This window comes from Passer domesticus (genome assembly GCF_036417665.1).
Source record: "Passer domesticus isolate bPasDom1 chromosome 8 unlocalized genomic scaffold, bPasDom1.hap1 SUPER_8_unloc_1, whole genome shotgun sequence".
Classification (NCBI taxonomy): Eukaryota; Metazoa; Chordata; class Aves; order Passeriformes; family Passeridae; genus Passer; species Passer domesticus.
Genome location: NW_026989900.1, coordinates 1,367,708 through 1,382,487, shown reverse-complemented (window position 1 = coordinate 1,382,487; position 14,780 = coordinate 1,367,708). Strand labels below are relative to the sequence as shown.

The 14,780-nt window shown below is 50.0% G+C and overlaps 2 protein-coding genes across 2 annotated transcripts in view; both read right to left on the bottom strand.

Annotated features, from left to right (window-relative positions):
• LOC135291591 (zinc finger protein 239-like) overlaps positions 1-14,780 on the bottom strand; it is a 208,789-nt gene that overhangs the window by 10,958 nt on the left and 183,051 nt on the right. The window lies entirely within an intron of this gene.
• The window catches only part of LOC135291570 (zinc finger and SCAN domain-containing protein 2-like), a gene marked incomplete at its 5' end in the record, with an annotated part of 173,284 nt that continues 161,732 nt past the window's right edge, over positions 3,229-14,780 (bottom strand). Inside the window, one exon of the mRNA XM_064405850.1 lies at positions 3,229-3,663. Coding sequence (XP_064261920.1) covers positions 3,229-3,663 — 435 coding nt within the window. The remainder of the gene's footprint in view (positions 3,664-14,780) is intronic.

The window sequence follows — 14,780 nt, the reverse complement described above, 5'->3', positions numbered from 1 at the left end:
TCAGGAGCTTTGTGGAACCTGACATAGTGAAACCCCCTCCCAAAGGACAGAATTCCTGTTGTGTGGGTTCTCTGGTGTGCTGGGTGCCCTCACAAAGCTTCTGGCCAGAATGTCTGCTGAGGGCAGCCAGGCTGCTGCAGGGGCAGTGACCTCACAGCCATCACCATGGCAGCCCTGTTCCCTGGGCCTGCCTCTCCCCTTTCCTCTGCCCCTGCCTTGTCTCTGCTGCCATGAAGAGTTTTGTCATTCATATCTTGTGCCCAAGTTGCAGGGGCCAATGGCTTCCCAGGCAGGCTTCTGGAGCAGAAGTGGCTTTTCAGAGCCCAGGCAGAAATGAGCCCTGAGGCAGCAGCTCTGCAGTGCTGGCCACCAGGCCAGGCTGCCAAGGGAGGCTTCTGGCCATGGCCTGCAAGCAGCTGCTGCTGCCAAGGTGCCTTTGGTGCCTCAGGCTCTGCCTGGCACAGCTCCCAGCACGGCACTCTGCCCTTGTGCCCGAGCCCTTCCCTGTGCTGGGGCTGGCCTGGGGCTTTTCCTGCAGCGGGACCTGCCCTGCTCCTGGCACAGGAAAGGCAGTTCCTGCTGGAGCAGGAGGCTCTGCCTGCAATGGGCTCCAACAACTCCAGCCAGGCCGTTTGCAAAGCCCCCAGTGGGAAATGAAGGAGGGGGGTCATGCTGCTTTTGGGGTGAATAAAACTGAAACCAGCCCGAGTCCTCCATCCCAAAGTTCAACATCCTCAGAGGGAGCTGAAGCTGTGGCAGAGCTGGAAAAATCCCCAGAGAAAGGAACAACCAAGGGACAGCACTGAGAGCTTCTGCAGAGCTGCTCAGCTGGCCCATCCTGGGCACATCTGACTGACAGGGCAGCACTTCAGACTAGAGAAGCCCTGTCCCAGATTTTAACAGCAGCGTCTCCTGACATTTCCCTTCTTGGGGGGTGTGGAGATTCCTCCCTGCAGTGGGGGCACCCCTCAAGGTCACTCCTCAAGGCTACACCAAAGAGATATGCCCATGATCATTGGTCTGGGGGAGAGACATCATTCTCTGTTTAATTACTGGTTTTGTTTTAATACAGTTGCTTTGAAATCACTTCCGAGTGGTCTATATAAATTAATATGTTACTCTTGTATCTTGGTGTAAAAATTTCTGATTAAGATCATTTTGTCTCATCATTACCATAGTAGATACTTATATAAATATCTTTGGTTTGCTATCCTTAATCCTGTGGGACAAATTCTAAAAAGGCTTAATTCCCCTTTGATAATTCTTTACACATGCAGGCTTGAAAAGTCAGGAGATGACATTGGAACCAGCTCCTCCAATGCTGTTCTCACAGAAAGAATTTCGAAAGCCTGGAGGTCCGTGGGGGAATTTGGGTGTGGATATGGCACTCTGGTCAGAGACGGAGAAAACAAGATAAGGTTTCCCATTAATTGGTCTGGGAACATTTAGGGAGCTGGAGAGAAAGAATTGGAAACTATCCATAGATGGTATTTGTAATAAGATTTTTTTTCCATAAAGATGTTTAATGAAGGGTGTTGTCTTAATTAGCCAATCATGTGAAATGTGTTGATTAAATGACCAATGAGGTCCACTTGTAGCAAACCAAGGTATGAAAGAAGAGGATTGAATAAATAGGCAGCTTTTAGCCCTTAGCTTTCTGGTCTGAGTCTGTGTAATCTCTGAATCAGTGATGACATTTGGGAATCTATGAGGGCTATTGGGGATCCTCTCTGCATGTTGTGTCCTAAAAGGAACTTCTCTAATAAACTTTGCCTGAAGCTCCCACTGTGTCCATGACAGGAACCCCTGTGAGTGTCTGGGACATCCCGACTCTTTGGCAGCCTGGGGACTCCTGGGATGTCACCATGGAGCCCCCGTGAGTGCCTGTGACAGATCGGTGCCTTTGCAGCCCAAGGTGCCCTGGGATGTCACCATGGAATGGCTGTGACTGCCTCTGAGCACAGGGCTCTTTACTATCCCCAGAAACCCCTGGGAGGTGTCCATGGAGCCCCTGTCTCTGCCTGTGACCTTCCAGCTCTTGAACAGCCTGGAGACTTTTGGAAAGTCCCCATGGAACCCCTCTGAGGGCCTGTGACAAATCTGATCCTTAGCAGGCAACCATCCCCAGCCCCCTGTTGCTATGGTCAGTTTCCATGGCAACCATCACCAAGACCCTGTTACTATGGTCAGTTTCCATGGCAACCATCCCCAGCCCCCTGTTGCCATGCTCAGTCCCTTGGCAGCTCCATGCAGACCCCATGCCAGGGGTGGTTGCCATGACAACCATTGGCAGCCCCATCCCCAGGGTCATGGGATCCCATATCCACAGAACTGGCTGAGCTGGGAGGGACCCATCAGAATCCTGGAGTCCAACTGCTGGCCCTGCACAGGACACCCCAACAATGCCAGCCTGGGCCTGGCAGCGCTGGCCAAATGCTGCTGGAGCTCAGAGAGCCCTGGAGCTGGGACCCTTCCCTGGGGAGCCTGGGCACTGCCCCAGCAGCCTCTGGGCAAAAACCTTTTCCTGACATCCAACCTGAGCCTGCCCTGACTCAGCTGCAGCCGTTCCCTCCAATGCTGTCCCTGGGCACCAGAGGGAAGAGGTTCCCACAGCCCCAGCCAGGGACCCGCTCCCAAGGCTGTTGCCATGGCCAGGAGGGCTGGGACCAGCTGGGATGCTCGGTTTCCAAGGGCTGGCGTTTAGGAATGAGATTCCTCAGATTCCTGCTCCGGCTAAAACAATGCTGCTGCTTGCTGTCCTTCTGCCTCCCATAGAATGCACAAAAGGAATAGATCCTGGCCTGGGATAAGAAAAATTTTTTGGGAAGAGCAACGAGATAAAGAACAAACAAGAACAGAAACAATACTGCTAACAAAAGGGAAAAGAAAAACTATTTACAGGGAAAACCAAAACACAACTCACTGGGTCATCCTGGCCACATATTTCCTCCTGCCTGGAAAGGACACCCTTCTCCTCAGGGAGAGAGAAAGAGACCCTTTCCTGCCCCGGCAATGACCTGAGGAGGGAGTGGATATAATGACACGGCCCTGGCCAGAATCTCATGTTCATCGATCCCCTGTCATGTCATTGGCAGGGGCAGGAGAAGGGACGGGTGTCTTCCCAGCATGGATCACAGGTCTCTTCCCAACGTGGGTCCTCCAGTTGGGTATGAAGCTGGAGCCAGGCTCGAAGGTCTCCTTGCAGTTGGGGCATTTGCAGGGCTTCTCTTAACGATGCCTCCGTTGGTGTCTCGTCAAGTGCGAGCTCTGGGTGAAGCTCTTCCCACACTGGGGACACTCATAGGGCCTCTCCCCAGTGTGGATTCGCCGGTGGGTGACGAGGTGGGAGTTGCGGTTGAAGCCCTTCCCGCAGTCAGGACAGCGGAAGGGCCTCTCATCCGTGTGAATCCGCTCATGCAGGAGGAGATTGGAGCTGGTGTGAAACCTCTTCCCACAGTCAGGACACTCATAGGGCCTCTCCCCAGTGTGGATGCGTTGGTGCCTGACGAGTTCTGAGCTGTAGCTGAAGCCCTTCCCACACTCCCCACACTCATAGGGCCATTCCCCAGTGTGGATCATCTGGTGGCGGACAAGATTGCTGCTCTGCCTGAAGCTCTTCCCACACTCCAAGCGCTTGTGAGGCTTCTCCCCATCAGGAAGCTGCTCATGGACCACCAGCTCTGATCCCTGGCTGAAGCTCTGTCCACCTTCCTGGCACAGGGTGGGTCTTTCCTCCTCAGAGCACCCTGGGCTGGGTTTGCAGGCCCTCATCCTGTGGGATCTCTTGGGCTTTACTTCCCTGTTCGATTCCTGTGCCATGGAGTCCTTCAAAACAGCTTCTTCCATGAGGTTCTGCCGTGGAGATTCATCCTCTCTGGTCTCCGTCCTCAGCTTCTTGTCTGGGGGACAAAGGACAAGGAGTGGATGGGCTTTGCCTCCATGCCAGAGGGAAAGGGAACGAGATACCTCCAGTGCATCCGCAGCAGGATGGCCAAGGCAGAGGGGTTGTCCTGCAGCTACGGGCCATGCTGAGCTGGGAGATGGAGCAGGAGAGAGAGAGAAAGAGGCACTGACTTCCTCCTCACCTACCTGATGGTCCTGGGACATCTTCCTCTTCCTCGCAGCCTTCTTCTCCATCTGGCAGTGGTTTGGGGATGGGAAATTCTGTTTTGGGAGGAAAACAAGAGATGAGTGCATTGAGTTTTGTACAGGTTTGAGGGCAAACCAGGAGGAGAGTCTAAGCCAGAATTACAATTTAAGAAGAAAATTAAGATCAAGGCAATGATACAGAAACACTGCCTTAAACTGACAGAGTCAGGATATAACCTGACACCCTGTTGGTCAGGGTGGTGGGAGCAGTCCCATTAAATGGTGGTTGCAGTCCTGTTGCAGTGATGATCGTGATTCTGTCAAAGCAGTGATCCTGTAGAAGGGTCTGGTCTTCCTCTGAAGGTCCAATGGTGCTTATGGAGCTCTTGTCCTCTGGGAATCCAGTAGCCAAGGTGCTCCTGGTGTTGCAACCCTCAGGTTATATCCAGGTAGGAATGCTTGGCTCCTCCCCCTGGGCGGAGCATCCCACAATAGGATGATGTCATTTTACCAGTCCTGCAGGGACACTCAATGGCCCATTCACAGAAGAGAGCCCCTGGAGGGCGTTATCAGGGCTGAGTCCTGGAAGAGATAAAGAACACTGCCCCGCCTGTTTATAACAATTTGTGAAGATGGGGATTGAAAACATGCATTTGGTTACATCTTGCACTGCAACCTGAAACAGTGGGGTAATCCCTGCTGCGGGGGTGAACACCACTCCCCCTACCCAAACTGGCTCAGGTGTAAAACCCTCACCCTGAGAAGGTCACACACACAGGGGACAATGTCACACTTGCCCCACCCCAGGGGAAGTCTCTGTCCCTGTCACTTTCTTGCCCTCTCCCTTTTTTCTCTTTTATTCCATCTCTCCCTACCTCACATTGACTGTTCAATAAAATCCACTTTGCATTTGGTCTCGTTAGCACCTTAATTGGGGCAGAGGCATCTCTAACAATTTTCTTAACCATATTGTGTATAATATTTTGGCACAGTGAGTTCAGGCACTGTTCTCTGACCTTGACAACAGCATGGTTCCCTCCTCTGTGGGAGGAGAGCTCTTTCTTTCCAGAGAACCTCTTGGAAACTTGGATGCAAATTCCTCTGAGCAACTTGTGGGAGAACTGATGAGGAAAATGGCTGTTGTGGGTGGCCAGTGTAAAGAAAATATATTGTTGTCCATCTTTGAAACATTTGATCAAATCACTGGAGGAATGTGAGCAAATGACACCAGTGAGGCTGACAAGGTTCATTCACCCCAAGGTGAGGAACAGGAGGCTGCTAGAAGTGCCCAGCTCAAGGAGCTAAATTCCCAAATAACTCCCAAATTCAGAGGCTTGGGGACTTTGCCAAATGTGAGAATCATTATTCTCTTCGTCCCTGTCACACTCATGACAGCTCCACAGTGCTTTCCCTTCCTTTTAATAATCTGTATTGGGCCACATTTCCACTTTTCTTTTTTAGGAAACTGCCAGCAGCTGAGCTGGAGCTGTACAGGAACTGATGAAACTTGGAATTGCCACAGAATTGCTTCTATTGTTGGTTTATTAATCTTTGGGATTTATTTGTTTTCTGCTCTAATGTTACTTGTGAAAAAATCAAATCTTCATCCAAGTGATTTATGCAGCGTTAAATTTAATTCCTGCCAAGTTTATTTTGTCCAGTGCCCAGGGGATGCTGAAGGGGTCTCTGCGCCTCTCGCCCTGGGCCATGCTTGGGAGGGGCATGGGAGGGTTGTCCCTGTCCCTGTCACCCCAGGCCATTCCCCAGTGGGTCTCCATTATTCTCAGCCCAGGAAGTGGGGTGCTCACCCCCATGCCAAGGGGGTGCTTGGGGCAGTCTCTGTCCCTCTCAGCCCAGGGGATGCTCAGGGGTTTCTGTCCCCTCGCCCTGGTGGTTGCTCTGGTGTCTCTCCATCCCGCTGGCCTCAGGGAATGCTTGTGCAGGGCTGGGGACCAGGGGCTCTGTGTCCCTCTCACCGCTGAGGGTGCTTAGGGCTGGGGGGGCGCTCTGACCTTCTCATCCCTGGGGAGGCCGGGGATCCTCAGCAGCCATGACAGGAGGCACCACCAGAGACCCAGAGGGATGAGACTGGAAATGGGACACTCCTGGTGCCTTTTTTTTTTTAATTCACTTCCGCTTTTTGAAGGTTTTTATGGACAGCAGGTGACTTCTAGAGATGGACTTGAGCAGAGGACCTTCAGACTCACTGTGCTCATCCCTTGTTTTTCCCCAAACCAGGATTTCCCATTACCAAACCTTGGCCCATGTAGGAGAAGGCTGCAGGGAAGAGAAAGATGCTCTGAGAAACTCAGGCAGGTGAGGAGGAAGTCAGTGGCCCTTTCCCCCTCTCTCCTGCTCCATCTCCCAGCCCAGCATGGCCCCTGGCTGCAGGACAACCCCACTGCCAACGCCGTCCTGCTGGGGATGCACTGGGGGATCTCCTGCCCCTTCCCTCTGGCACGGAGGCACATTCACAGGCTCTGGGGCAGGAGGGGGAACCGCAGGTGCTTTGGGGTGCGTGGCTCGGCTGCTCCCGGCGCGGTTCCCCCGAGCCCCCAGCGCGGCTCCACCAGGCCCCCCCACCACGGCACTGGCCGGAGGTTCTTTAACAGAAATGCTGGTAAATTGACCATCTGGAATGACACTAAATACAATTTCAAGAAGCTGCTGGTTTGCCGGGCAATTTGCTGAATTCCACATTGTTTCTTTCAGGAAAACTGCACTTTAAAATGTCTAAGTAAATTTATGATTGCATAAAATTTTTGGCTACCATGGGCTTCTCTCAAAACTAAATTACATAAAAACATGACATACTTATTACATCCTTTTAATCCCTCCAGTAAATCCATCACACTGTTATTTCAATTGCGGATTGTTCAACTTTTTCAGTGCCTTATTTCCATTAATAGCATCAGAATAAGTTAAATTTTGTTGTATGTATAACTTTTAAGGATATAAATTTTTGATTCTGTAATGTTTAATTTAATCCAAATTCCGGGTTGATAACACTAAGCAAAGTTAAGATTCATTATTGTCAGATTTGAGCAATGTTAAGTTAAATTCCAAAATTTGAAATCCTGTTGTTCTGGATTGAGAGATAATGTGTGTATTGTATTTACCATCTGTCAGAGGTAGGGCAGTTATTTTCTGTTAATTGGGCAGTTTTCTTTATCTCTTCAACAAATCAATTTTCCCTCCAGGGAGATATCTTTTGTTAATGGGCCATTGAGTGTCACTGCAGGACTGATAAAAATTACATCATCCCACTGTGAGGTGCTCTGCCCAGAGGGAGGAGCCACGCATCCCAGACATGGTGAGGCTGGGGATGAGGAGCAGCTTGTCCAAACAGGGTCAGCCCTCAAGGGGCTCATTCTTCTACATACCCAGACCTCCTAAGGTATCATTCAGCATCAAGATCTGCTGGGGAATGCTTCTATCAGCTCTTCTCTGAACTGGAACATAAAAAAATACTTGATTAAAGAAAAAAAAAATTAATGAGGTGCACTTTGAAATCTTTCATCCATAAAGGAACTCTACACTGACTCCAATCAGCTGCACAAGCCATGGACACATGAAGAGCACTGAAGAAAGAGCCCTCAAGAGCTTTCTGTGTTTTGACGATCCCCATGGTGGATTTGGGGCTGGGTCCAGGAGCCTCAGGCACTGAGAGAAGGATGAAGAAGCTGCTCAAGGAGTCAGCAGCAAAACTCCAAGTGCCTTGGAGCATGGCTGGGCCCCAGTGAGGGCAGGGAGTGCCAAAGGCTCCCCAGGGACTGCTGAGAGCAGATCCTTGAGGCCAGGAGTGCAGGGAGCCCAAGGCTCTGGGCAGGGAACTGCAGTGCTGAGCAAGGCCTGGGCTGGCTGGGGGAAGCAGAAAGGCCAAGCCCTGAGCCCAGCCTGGGCCAGCAGGGCCTGTCCCTCACGGGGGGCTCGGGGCTCTCTGTGGGGCAGGGGGATGTGAGGGGCAGCAAGGACAAATGCCATCAACCTGCAGCCCCTGCCAGCCTGGCCAGGGAGGCCGAGGGAGAGCCAAAGTGCAGCCCCTGCCAGGAAAGTTCCTGCTGTGGGGCCTCCAGAGGCGCTGCCCGAGCCCAGGGCACAAAGGCCTGGGTGCCTGTGGCCCTGCCAGCCCTGCCCAGCCCTCGGCCATCTGTCCTGCAGGCTGTGCCCCCTGTGCGTGCTGCTCCTGTGCCCTGGCCGGCTGCACTCGCCCCTCTCGCTGTGCCCCAGCATTTCTCACCCAGCGTTTCTGTGCCCTCCCTGCGCTCCCTGCACCCAGCGCTGCCGGCTCCTGGCACACAGAGCCGGCCATGGCCCAGCCTCACGCTGCCACACCTCGAGCACCACAATTCCACCCTGGCAGGGACTTTGCTTTCTCCTCAGCTCCAGGCTGAACCTTCCAAGCTGCACTTTGGGGAGGTTTCCTGCAATTCCCACTCCCAAGGAAAGCTCTGTCTCCTGCTGTTCATGAACAGAGAAGGGCTGGTGGGAGATGGGCTGGTCAGAGGCTGTTTAGGGCACAGTGAACCGTGAAAATATTGAGTTTTAAAATATTCCATGAAAGGAGGAGGGGCATCAATAAATCTTCTACACTGGACTTTTAAGGGCAGACTTTGGCCTATTGAGGATGCAGATTTGGGGAGTACCAAATCATGTACTGATTCTTTTAAGGGAAACAGCCCTTAAAAACAAAGGGTTCCAGGAAGGATGGACACACTTCAGTAAAGAAACCTTGATGGAGCAAGAGTAGGCTGTTCCTTTTTGCAGAAAGATGACCCAGAGGAAGAAATGACTGGCTTGGCTGGGCATGGAGCTTTTGCAGGAATTTAGGGGTTAAAAAGAGGGTGCATCACCTTTGGACATAGAGGCAGGTAAATCAAGAAATGTTTAAGGATGTTGTTAGGTTCTGCAGAAAGAAAATTAGAGAGGTGAAAGCTCAGTTAGGACTTAACTTGGATACTTCTGTGAAGGATAATAAAAATGTTTTTATAAGTACATTAATGGAAAAAAGAGGGCTAAGGACAATCTGCTTTTCTTATTGTGGGGGATATGGTTAAAAAAGATGAGGAAAAGGGTGAGGTACTTCACCCCTTCTTTGCCTCAGTTTTCAACAATAAGACAGGCCATCCTCAGGACAAGTGTTCTCCTGAGCTGGTAGATGGGCACAGGGAGCAGAACAGCCCCCTGCAATCCAGGAGGAAGCAGCTGGGGACCTGCTGAGCCACGCAGGTGCTCACAGGTGTCTCTGGGAGCAGATGGGTTCCATCGTAGGGGGATGAGAGAGCTGGTGGATGATCTCCCCAAGTTGCTCTCCATCATTTACCATCAGTCCTGGCTCAGCAGGGAGGCCCCAGAGGAGTGGAGGTGCCAATGTGAGCCCATCCCCAAGAAGGGCTGGAAGGAGGATCTGGGGAACTCCAGGCCTGTCAGGCTGATTTGGGTGCCTGGCAAGGTTATGGAACAGATCACCTTGAGACCATCACAGGGCACCCACAGGATGGCCGAGGCATCAGAGCCAGCCAGCGTGGATTTCAGTATCTGCATTGTTGGTCTGGATGAGGGGATTGAGTCCAGCATCAGCAAATTTGCAGAAGACACCAGGCTGGGTGTGAGTGTGGATGTGCTGGAGGAGAGGAGGGCTCTACACAGGGCCCTGGACAGGCTGGATCCAGGGCCCAAATCCAACAAGGTGAGGTTAAACAAGACCAAGTGCCGGGTCCTGCACTTTGGCCACAACAACCCCTGCAGTGCTACAGGCTGGGGACAGAGTGGCTGGACAACAGCCAGGCAGAAAAGGACTTGAGGGATCAGCACCTGCTCTGCTGCTCCTTCCCGTCTCCCCCAGGGCCCTTGCAGAGCCCCAGCCATGCTGTTTGCCCCCAGCCTGCCCACGGCCAGCCTGGGGCTGCTCACCCTGGGGCTTTTCTGTGCTGAGCATTGGCCTGGCCGTGTTCTTGAGAGAGCCTGGGCAAGGAGCCTGGAGCCCCCAGGGCCTGGCCTGAGGCGTCAGCGCTGCCCCAGCAGTGCCCATGGCCTGTCCCTGCTGCAGCCCCGGCACTGCCATGATGGAGAAGGAAGACTCGCTCACTATATGATGATCGACAAGTCTCGTCTTTATTCCCGAATCACCGATTATTATACACCTTTTAATTAGCTCATGCATAGTGCAAAATCCCAGCTCACCATTGGCTAACTAGCTATCAGCTAACTACGTGCTGTTTTTAGTATAACTATTCCACTTTCCCAGGCTATTTGCTCCACCACCTGTGTCTGTGCATTACTTCATCTGTGGGCCAAGGACACAGTTTAATTGGGATAGCAACTCCCTTCATCCCTTATCTTGGTCAAATTAATCTCACTGTGAGCTTTAGCTCGGAGCTAGCTTGTTACAAAGCTCTCAACATTTCCCCCGTTTTCTTTTTGGGCTAGAAGTGTTGTTTTCCAAGCCCTTTCCATCATCTGACTCACCATTCTTTGTATACAATTAAGCAAGCATGGTAATACAAGCATTAACAATACTATGACACCTAATATCCCTATAGCATACATGATCATTATTCTCAGCCAAGGGCCTAGTCCCAGGGTCTTTAACCATCCTTCTAATCCCAATCCATCATCCTCTTTCAGGGCGTGTAACCCTTTCTGGAGCTCTTTATATTTTGCATGTATTGATACAGAATGATCCGTTAAATTCATACAACACATACCCTCAAATTCCTCACAACCATGGCCTTGAGCTAATAACAAGAAATCAATTGCTGCTCTATTCTGCAATACTGCATGATTTACACTTTGTACATCTTGAGACAGCATGTCCAATACCTGGGAGGTGGCGTTCAGTTCATCTTTAGCCCAGCAGCCTAATTGCTTGGCCAAATTCATGGCCTTATTCACTGCCCCTCCAGGTAAAATTGTGGCTACTACTACCTGTTTCAGCTCGCTCACACAAGGTCTTAAGTTGCTAAGTAACATATGCCAAAATAATTTGCTCCGGGGCTTCATATAAGCCTAACGATCCTCCCAAATCAAGCCCTGTAAAATCCCTTAGTGCTCGCTGCCACGAGTTCTGCAAGTTCCAAGAGAATCGGCAGCTTGGGCACCAGTTTTGCCAAACGGTCGATTGCTCCAACCAAAACACCTTATTACAGCCTCTACAGTCTAGCGCGATCCATGCAGCGCATTTATTGTCCCCACAGTCCAAGCATGGCTGTGATTGAGGAGCTTTTACTTCTACCGTAAGGTCCTGACACCACTCGATCCAATCATCAGGAAGATGAACGCAGGCACGTCGCGCGTCGTTAGAGTAGGGCTGGAGGCGTTGCAAATAGGGTTGCAATATCAGCGTCAGTTTGTTGTGCACCCTCTCTTTGTCCTCCAGTGACAAGGCTGTGACGGTCCTCAACATCTGGTACAGCTCGAGTCCACTTCGCGGGGATCCACAAGGGTCCTGTTGGAGAGGAAACACAAAGATATCCCCTCCCCCAGTATAGTACCCTGGCAGGCTCCTGCTACATAAAGGGAGTCAGTCACAATATTCAAAGGACCTTTTAAATTCATCATTGCCTATACTACAGCTATAAGTTCCAATGTCTGTAGACTGTCCCTGGCATCTGCATCTAACAAATGTTGTTGCCACTGTCTTTGCTGTTTCCATGTCACAGCTGCTCTCCTGGACTTTTTACCAGCGTCCGTAAAGGCCGTGATAGCCCCCCTTAATGGTGACAGACTCCGAATGGGCTTTGTTATCCAGTCCCATTCTGTCATCCACTGGAGGGGACTAGGATGCAGTTTCCCAGTCTTCACGACAGCTCCAGCTCCTAAAAGGGCTTCCTGGAGCTCCCCAGAGTTCACCAAATACCAGTCAAGCGTGTCCTTTTTAATGGGCAATCGTATTGTGGAAGGCTCTGCTCCTGTAACTTGGATTGCTCTAAGACGCCCTTTCTTTATGAGGGATGCAATCATTTCAATTTTCAGTCTCAAAGTTCTCTGTTGCTGTAGCAGTGGAGAGAGCCACTCCAATACCCTGAGCTCCCCCGTTTTCTTTTCAAGCTGAGACAGGGCACCTGTTAAAACACAAACAAATCCCACATCCCTGCAGGACTGAAGAATCTTCTCAAAATCCTGGAGGTGAAGAATGGGTCCTGGTTTCATTTTGTAATGTTACATAAAGAAATGTTAAGATAAAAGTAATTAGGAATCAATTTAGATAATATACACAATCAACAATACATACAAAATCAGAAAATTACTAAACACTATAACACTGAACTCTTATCCCAGAGTCTGCGACAGCTGATAAACCTTAAAATGACAGAGAATTGGAGAAATCATGTCCGGATTCATGTTTCTCCAAATCACCTCTGAAAATGGGTCAGCCGTCATAGATGGTCAAATTGCCAAGTCAAAAGGACTTGAATACTTTTTGATGCAGAAAACATCTGGGTTGATTGTCAGTCACTCCATCCAAATAGAGTTAGAACTTGGCCAGAGCTCAAACTCTAATTGGTGAGTGTCACTTAAAATACTTTTTAAACAGGACTTTTAAAAACAACTGTTATTTATAAAAAGTCTTAGGGTTACAAACTAGTTAAACTAGCAAATAATTGAATCCTTCTGAAGTTTCTGTCAAGACAAAGATTTTCCAAACACAGCAAACTTCTTGAATTCTCTGCTGGAGTATTTCTGTAATAATAATTAAAAGAACTACAAAACTGGCAATTTGGATAAAAACCCTCAGAAACATCTAAATAGTTAGGAAATAAAAAGACAGGATTCTGAAGAGACACGTGTCTTGCCGGTGATCACACAAAAAAAATAGAAAAACACATAAAACGAAAACACATGAAAGTCGGCTGCAAATGTTACAATATACCAACAACAATTCTCATCACAAAAATCTGAAAACTCCCTAACAAGAAGTGCTTGAAGGGGTTAAGACAACCTTCCCAGAGTATTCATCTAGTATTAACAACAATCACTATCTATCAGCATTACTTACAAAAACTAAAAATAACAAAGATTATAAACTTAATATAAATAATTCTTAAAACTTTGAATCTTGGATAAATATTTTAAAACAAAACTGAGAAAGATGACAGATAATTTTAAACACAAATAATTTCACTTAAAATAAGGACAGTACAAAAACAATTAGCACATTTATATCCATTTATCTAATGCCATCTCTTAATGAATAGAAGAGAGCAAAGACCATAAAAACCATAGTATACAGAAACATTACAGTTTAAATCTTCTCACATGTAGTCCAAACAGAAACTAGGAAGTGTACTTAGACTCTGTCCCCCTAAAAGGTTGTTCCTGCCTCAGGTAAGGGAAAGGTAATAAAGTCATCAAACTTAAAGCCATCAAACCCAAATAGTCAATCACTTTTAGAAAAGCAAACACATTTACAAAAAAACTGGTAAACTAATTGTAAAGTCTGTGGAACAGCTGGGTGAAATGCCTTGTATAACATCTGCTGTATGATACCGTGTGAAGTTTCAGAAGTTTTCTATCCTGATCTTGAAGAAAATTCCTGACCTGTTTTTTCTCCGACACTTGTTTGAATTGTTGCGATGGGCTGGTTGCCGGGCAGCTGTGACAGGGCGGTGCTTTGAGGAATGTCTGCCCGCGCCCGTCTCCTGCCTGCTCCGGCAGCCTCAGTCTGCGCTATCCCGGGGGTGCGGAAAGGAACGCTCTCGCCCGAACCCGCGTAGCCCCGATCTCCTTTGGGCTCCGCTCTGCCTGGATCTCCGCTCGGGCTGGTTCCCCCTGGCTCTGCGCCAACACCCGCAGCCAGCGGGAGCACGTCCCACACCGCTGGTGCTTTTGTGCGCTTGCAAAAAGTGAAAAAGCCCTCCTAGTTCCAGCTTTCGGGTTTTGCGTTACTGGTGCGCGTCCGCCGCCACTACAATTGGCACTGCGCTTGTCGCTGCCACGTATTCGGCTGCTGCGTCTCGCTTTGGCCGGCTTGGCCCTGGCAATCTGTGCGCTTTCCCTACGGACAGCTGCCGTGCGAGTTTTTGTCACCGTGCGTGTCACTGGACCCGCGGTGCGCGTAACCGCCGCCGGCACCGAGCACGCTGCCGCCGCAGTGCTTGGTCTGCTGCGCCGCCGCACTGCTGGGACCGCCGCTACCATACGCGTTTTCGCTGCCGCGTCTGCCCCGGGCTCTCCCATGGCGCGCGTAACCGCCCTCATGGTCCCGAAGGTACGCCACTCTGTTAACTCATGTACTGTATAAGGATTCCGAGAAATTCCCTGTGCACACCCGCAAGCTAACAACTGTGGGAGCTCTTTCTGCAAGTCTATGTCCTTAATCTGCTGCTTTTTTAAAAAGCAAATAAATAAATCATATGCTGCTTGCCTTTCCATTTCTAATCAGCGCTGTTGCAAGGCTCCAGACTTCGGCAGCACGTAGGCTGAGACTGTCTATACAGCTCTCAGGGCCGCGACCCCACAGTGGTCGTTTGCCGTCCCCCCCCTTGCTTCAGAGGGACCCACTCCTACTTCCCCATCCGTGGCAGCCGTGTCCGTCCGTAGTCGTCGACGTCGGGGTCAGCCATTTGATGGAGAAGGAAGACTTGCTCACCATATGATGATCGACAAGTCTCGTCTTTATTCCCGAATCACCGATTATTATACACCTTTTAATTAGCTCATGCATAGTGCAAAATCCCAGCTCACCATTG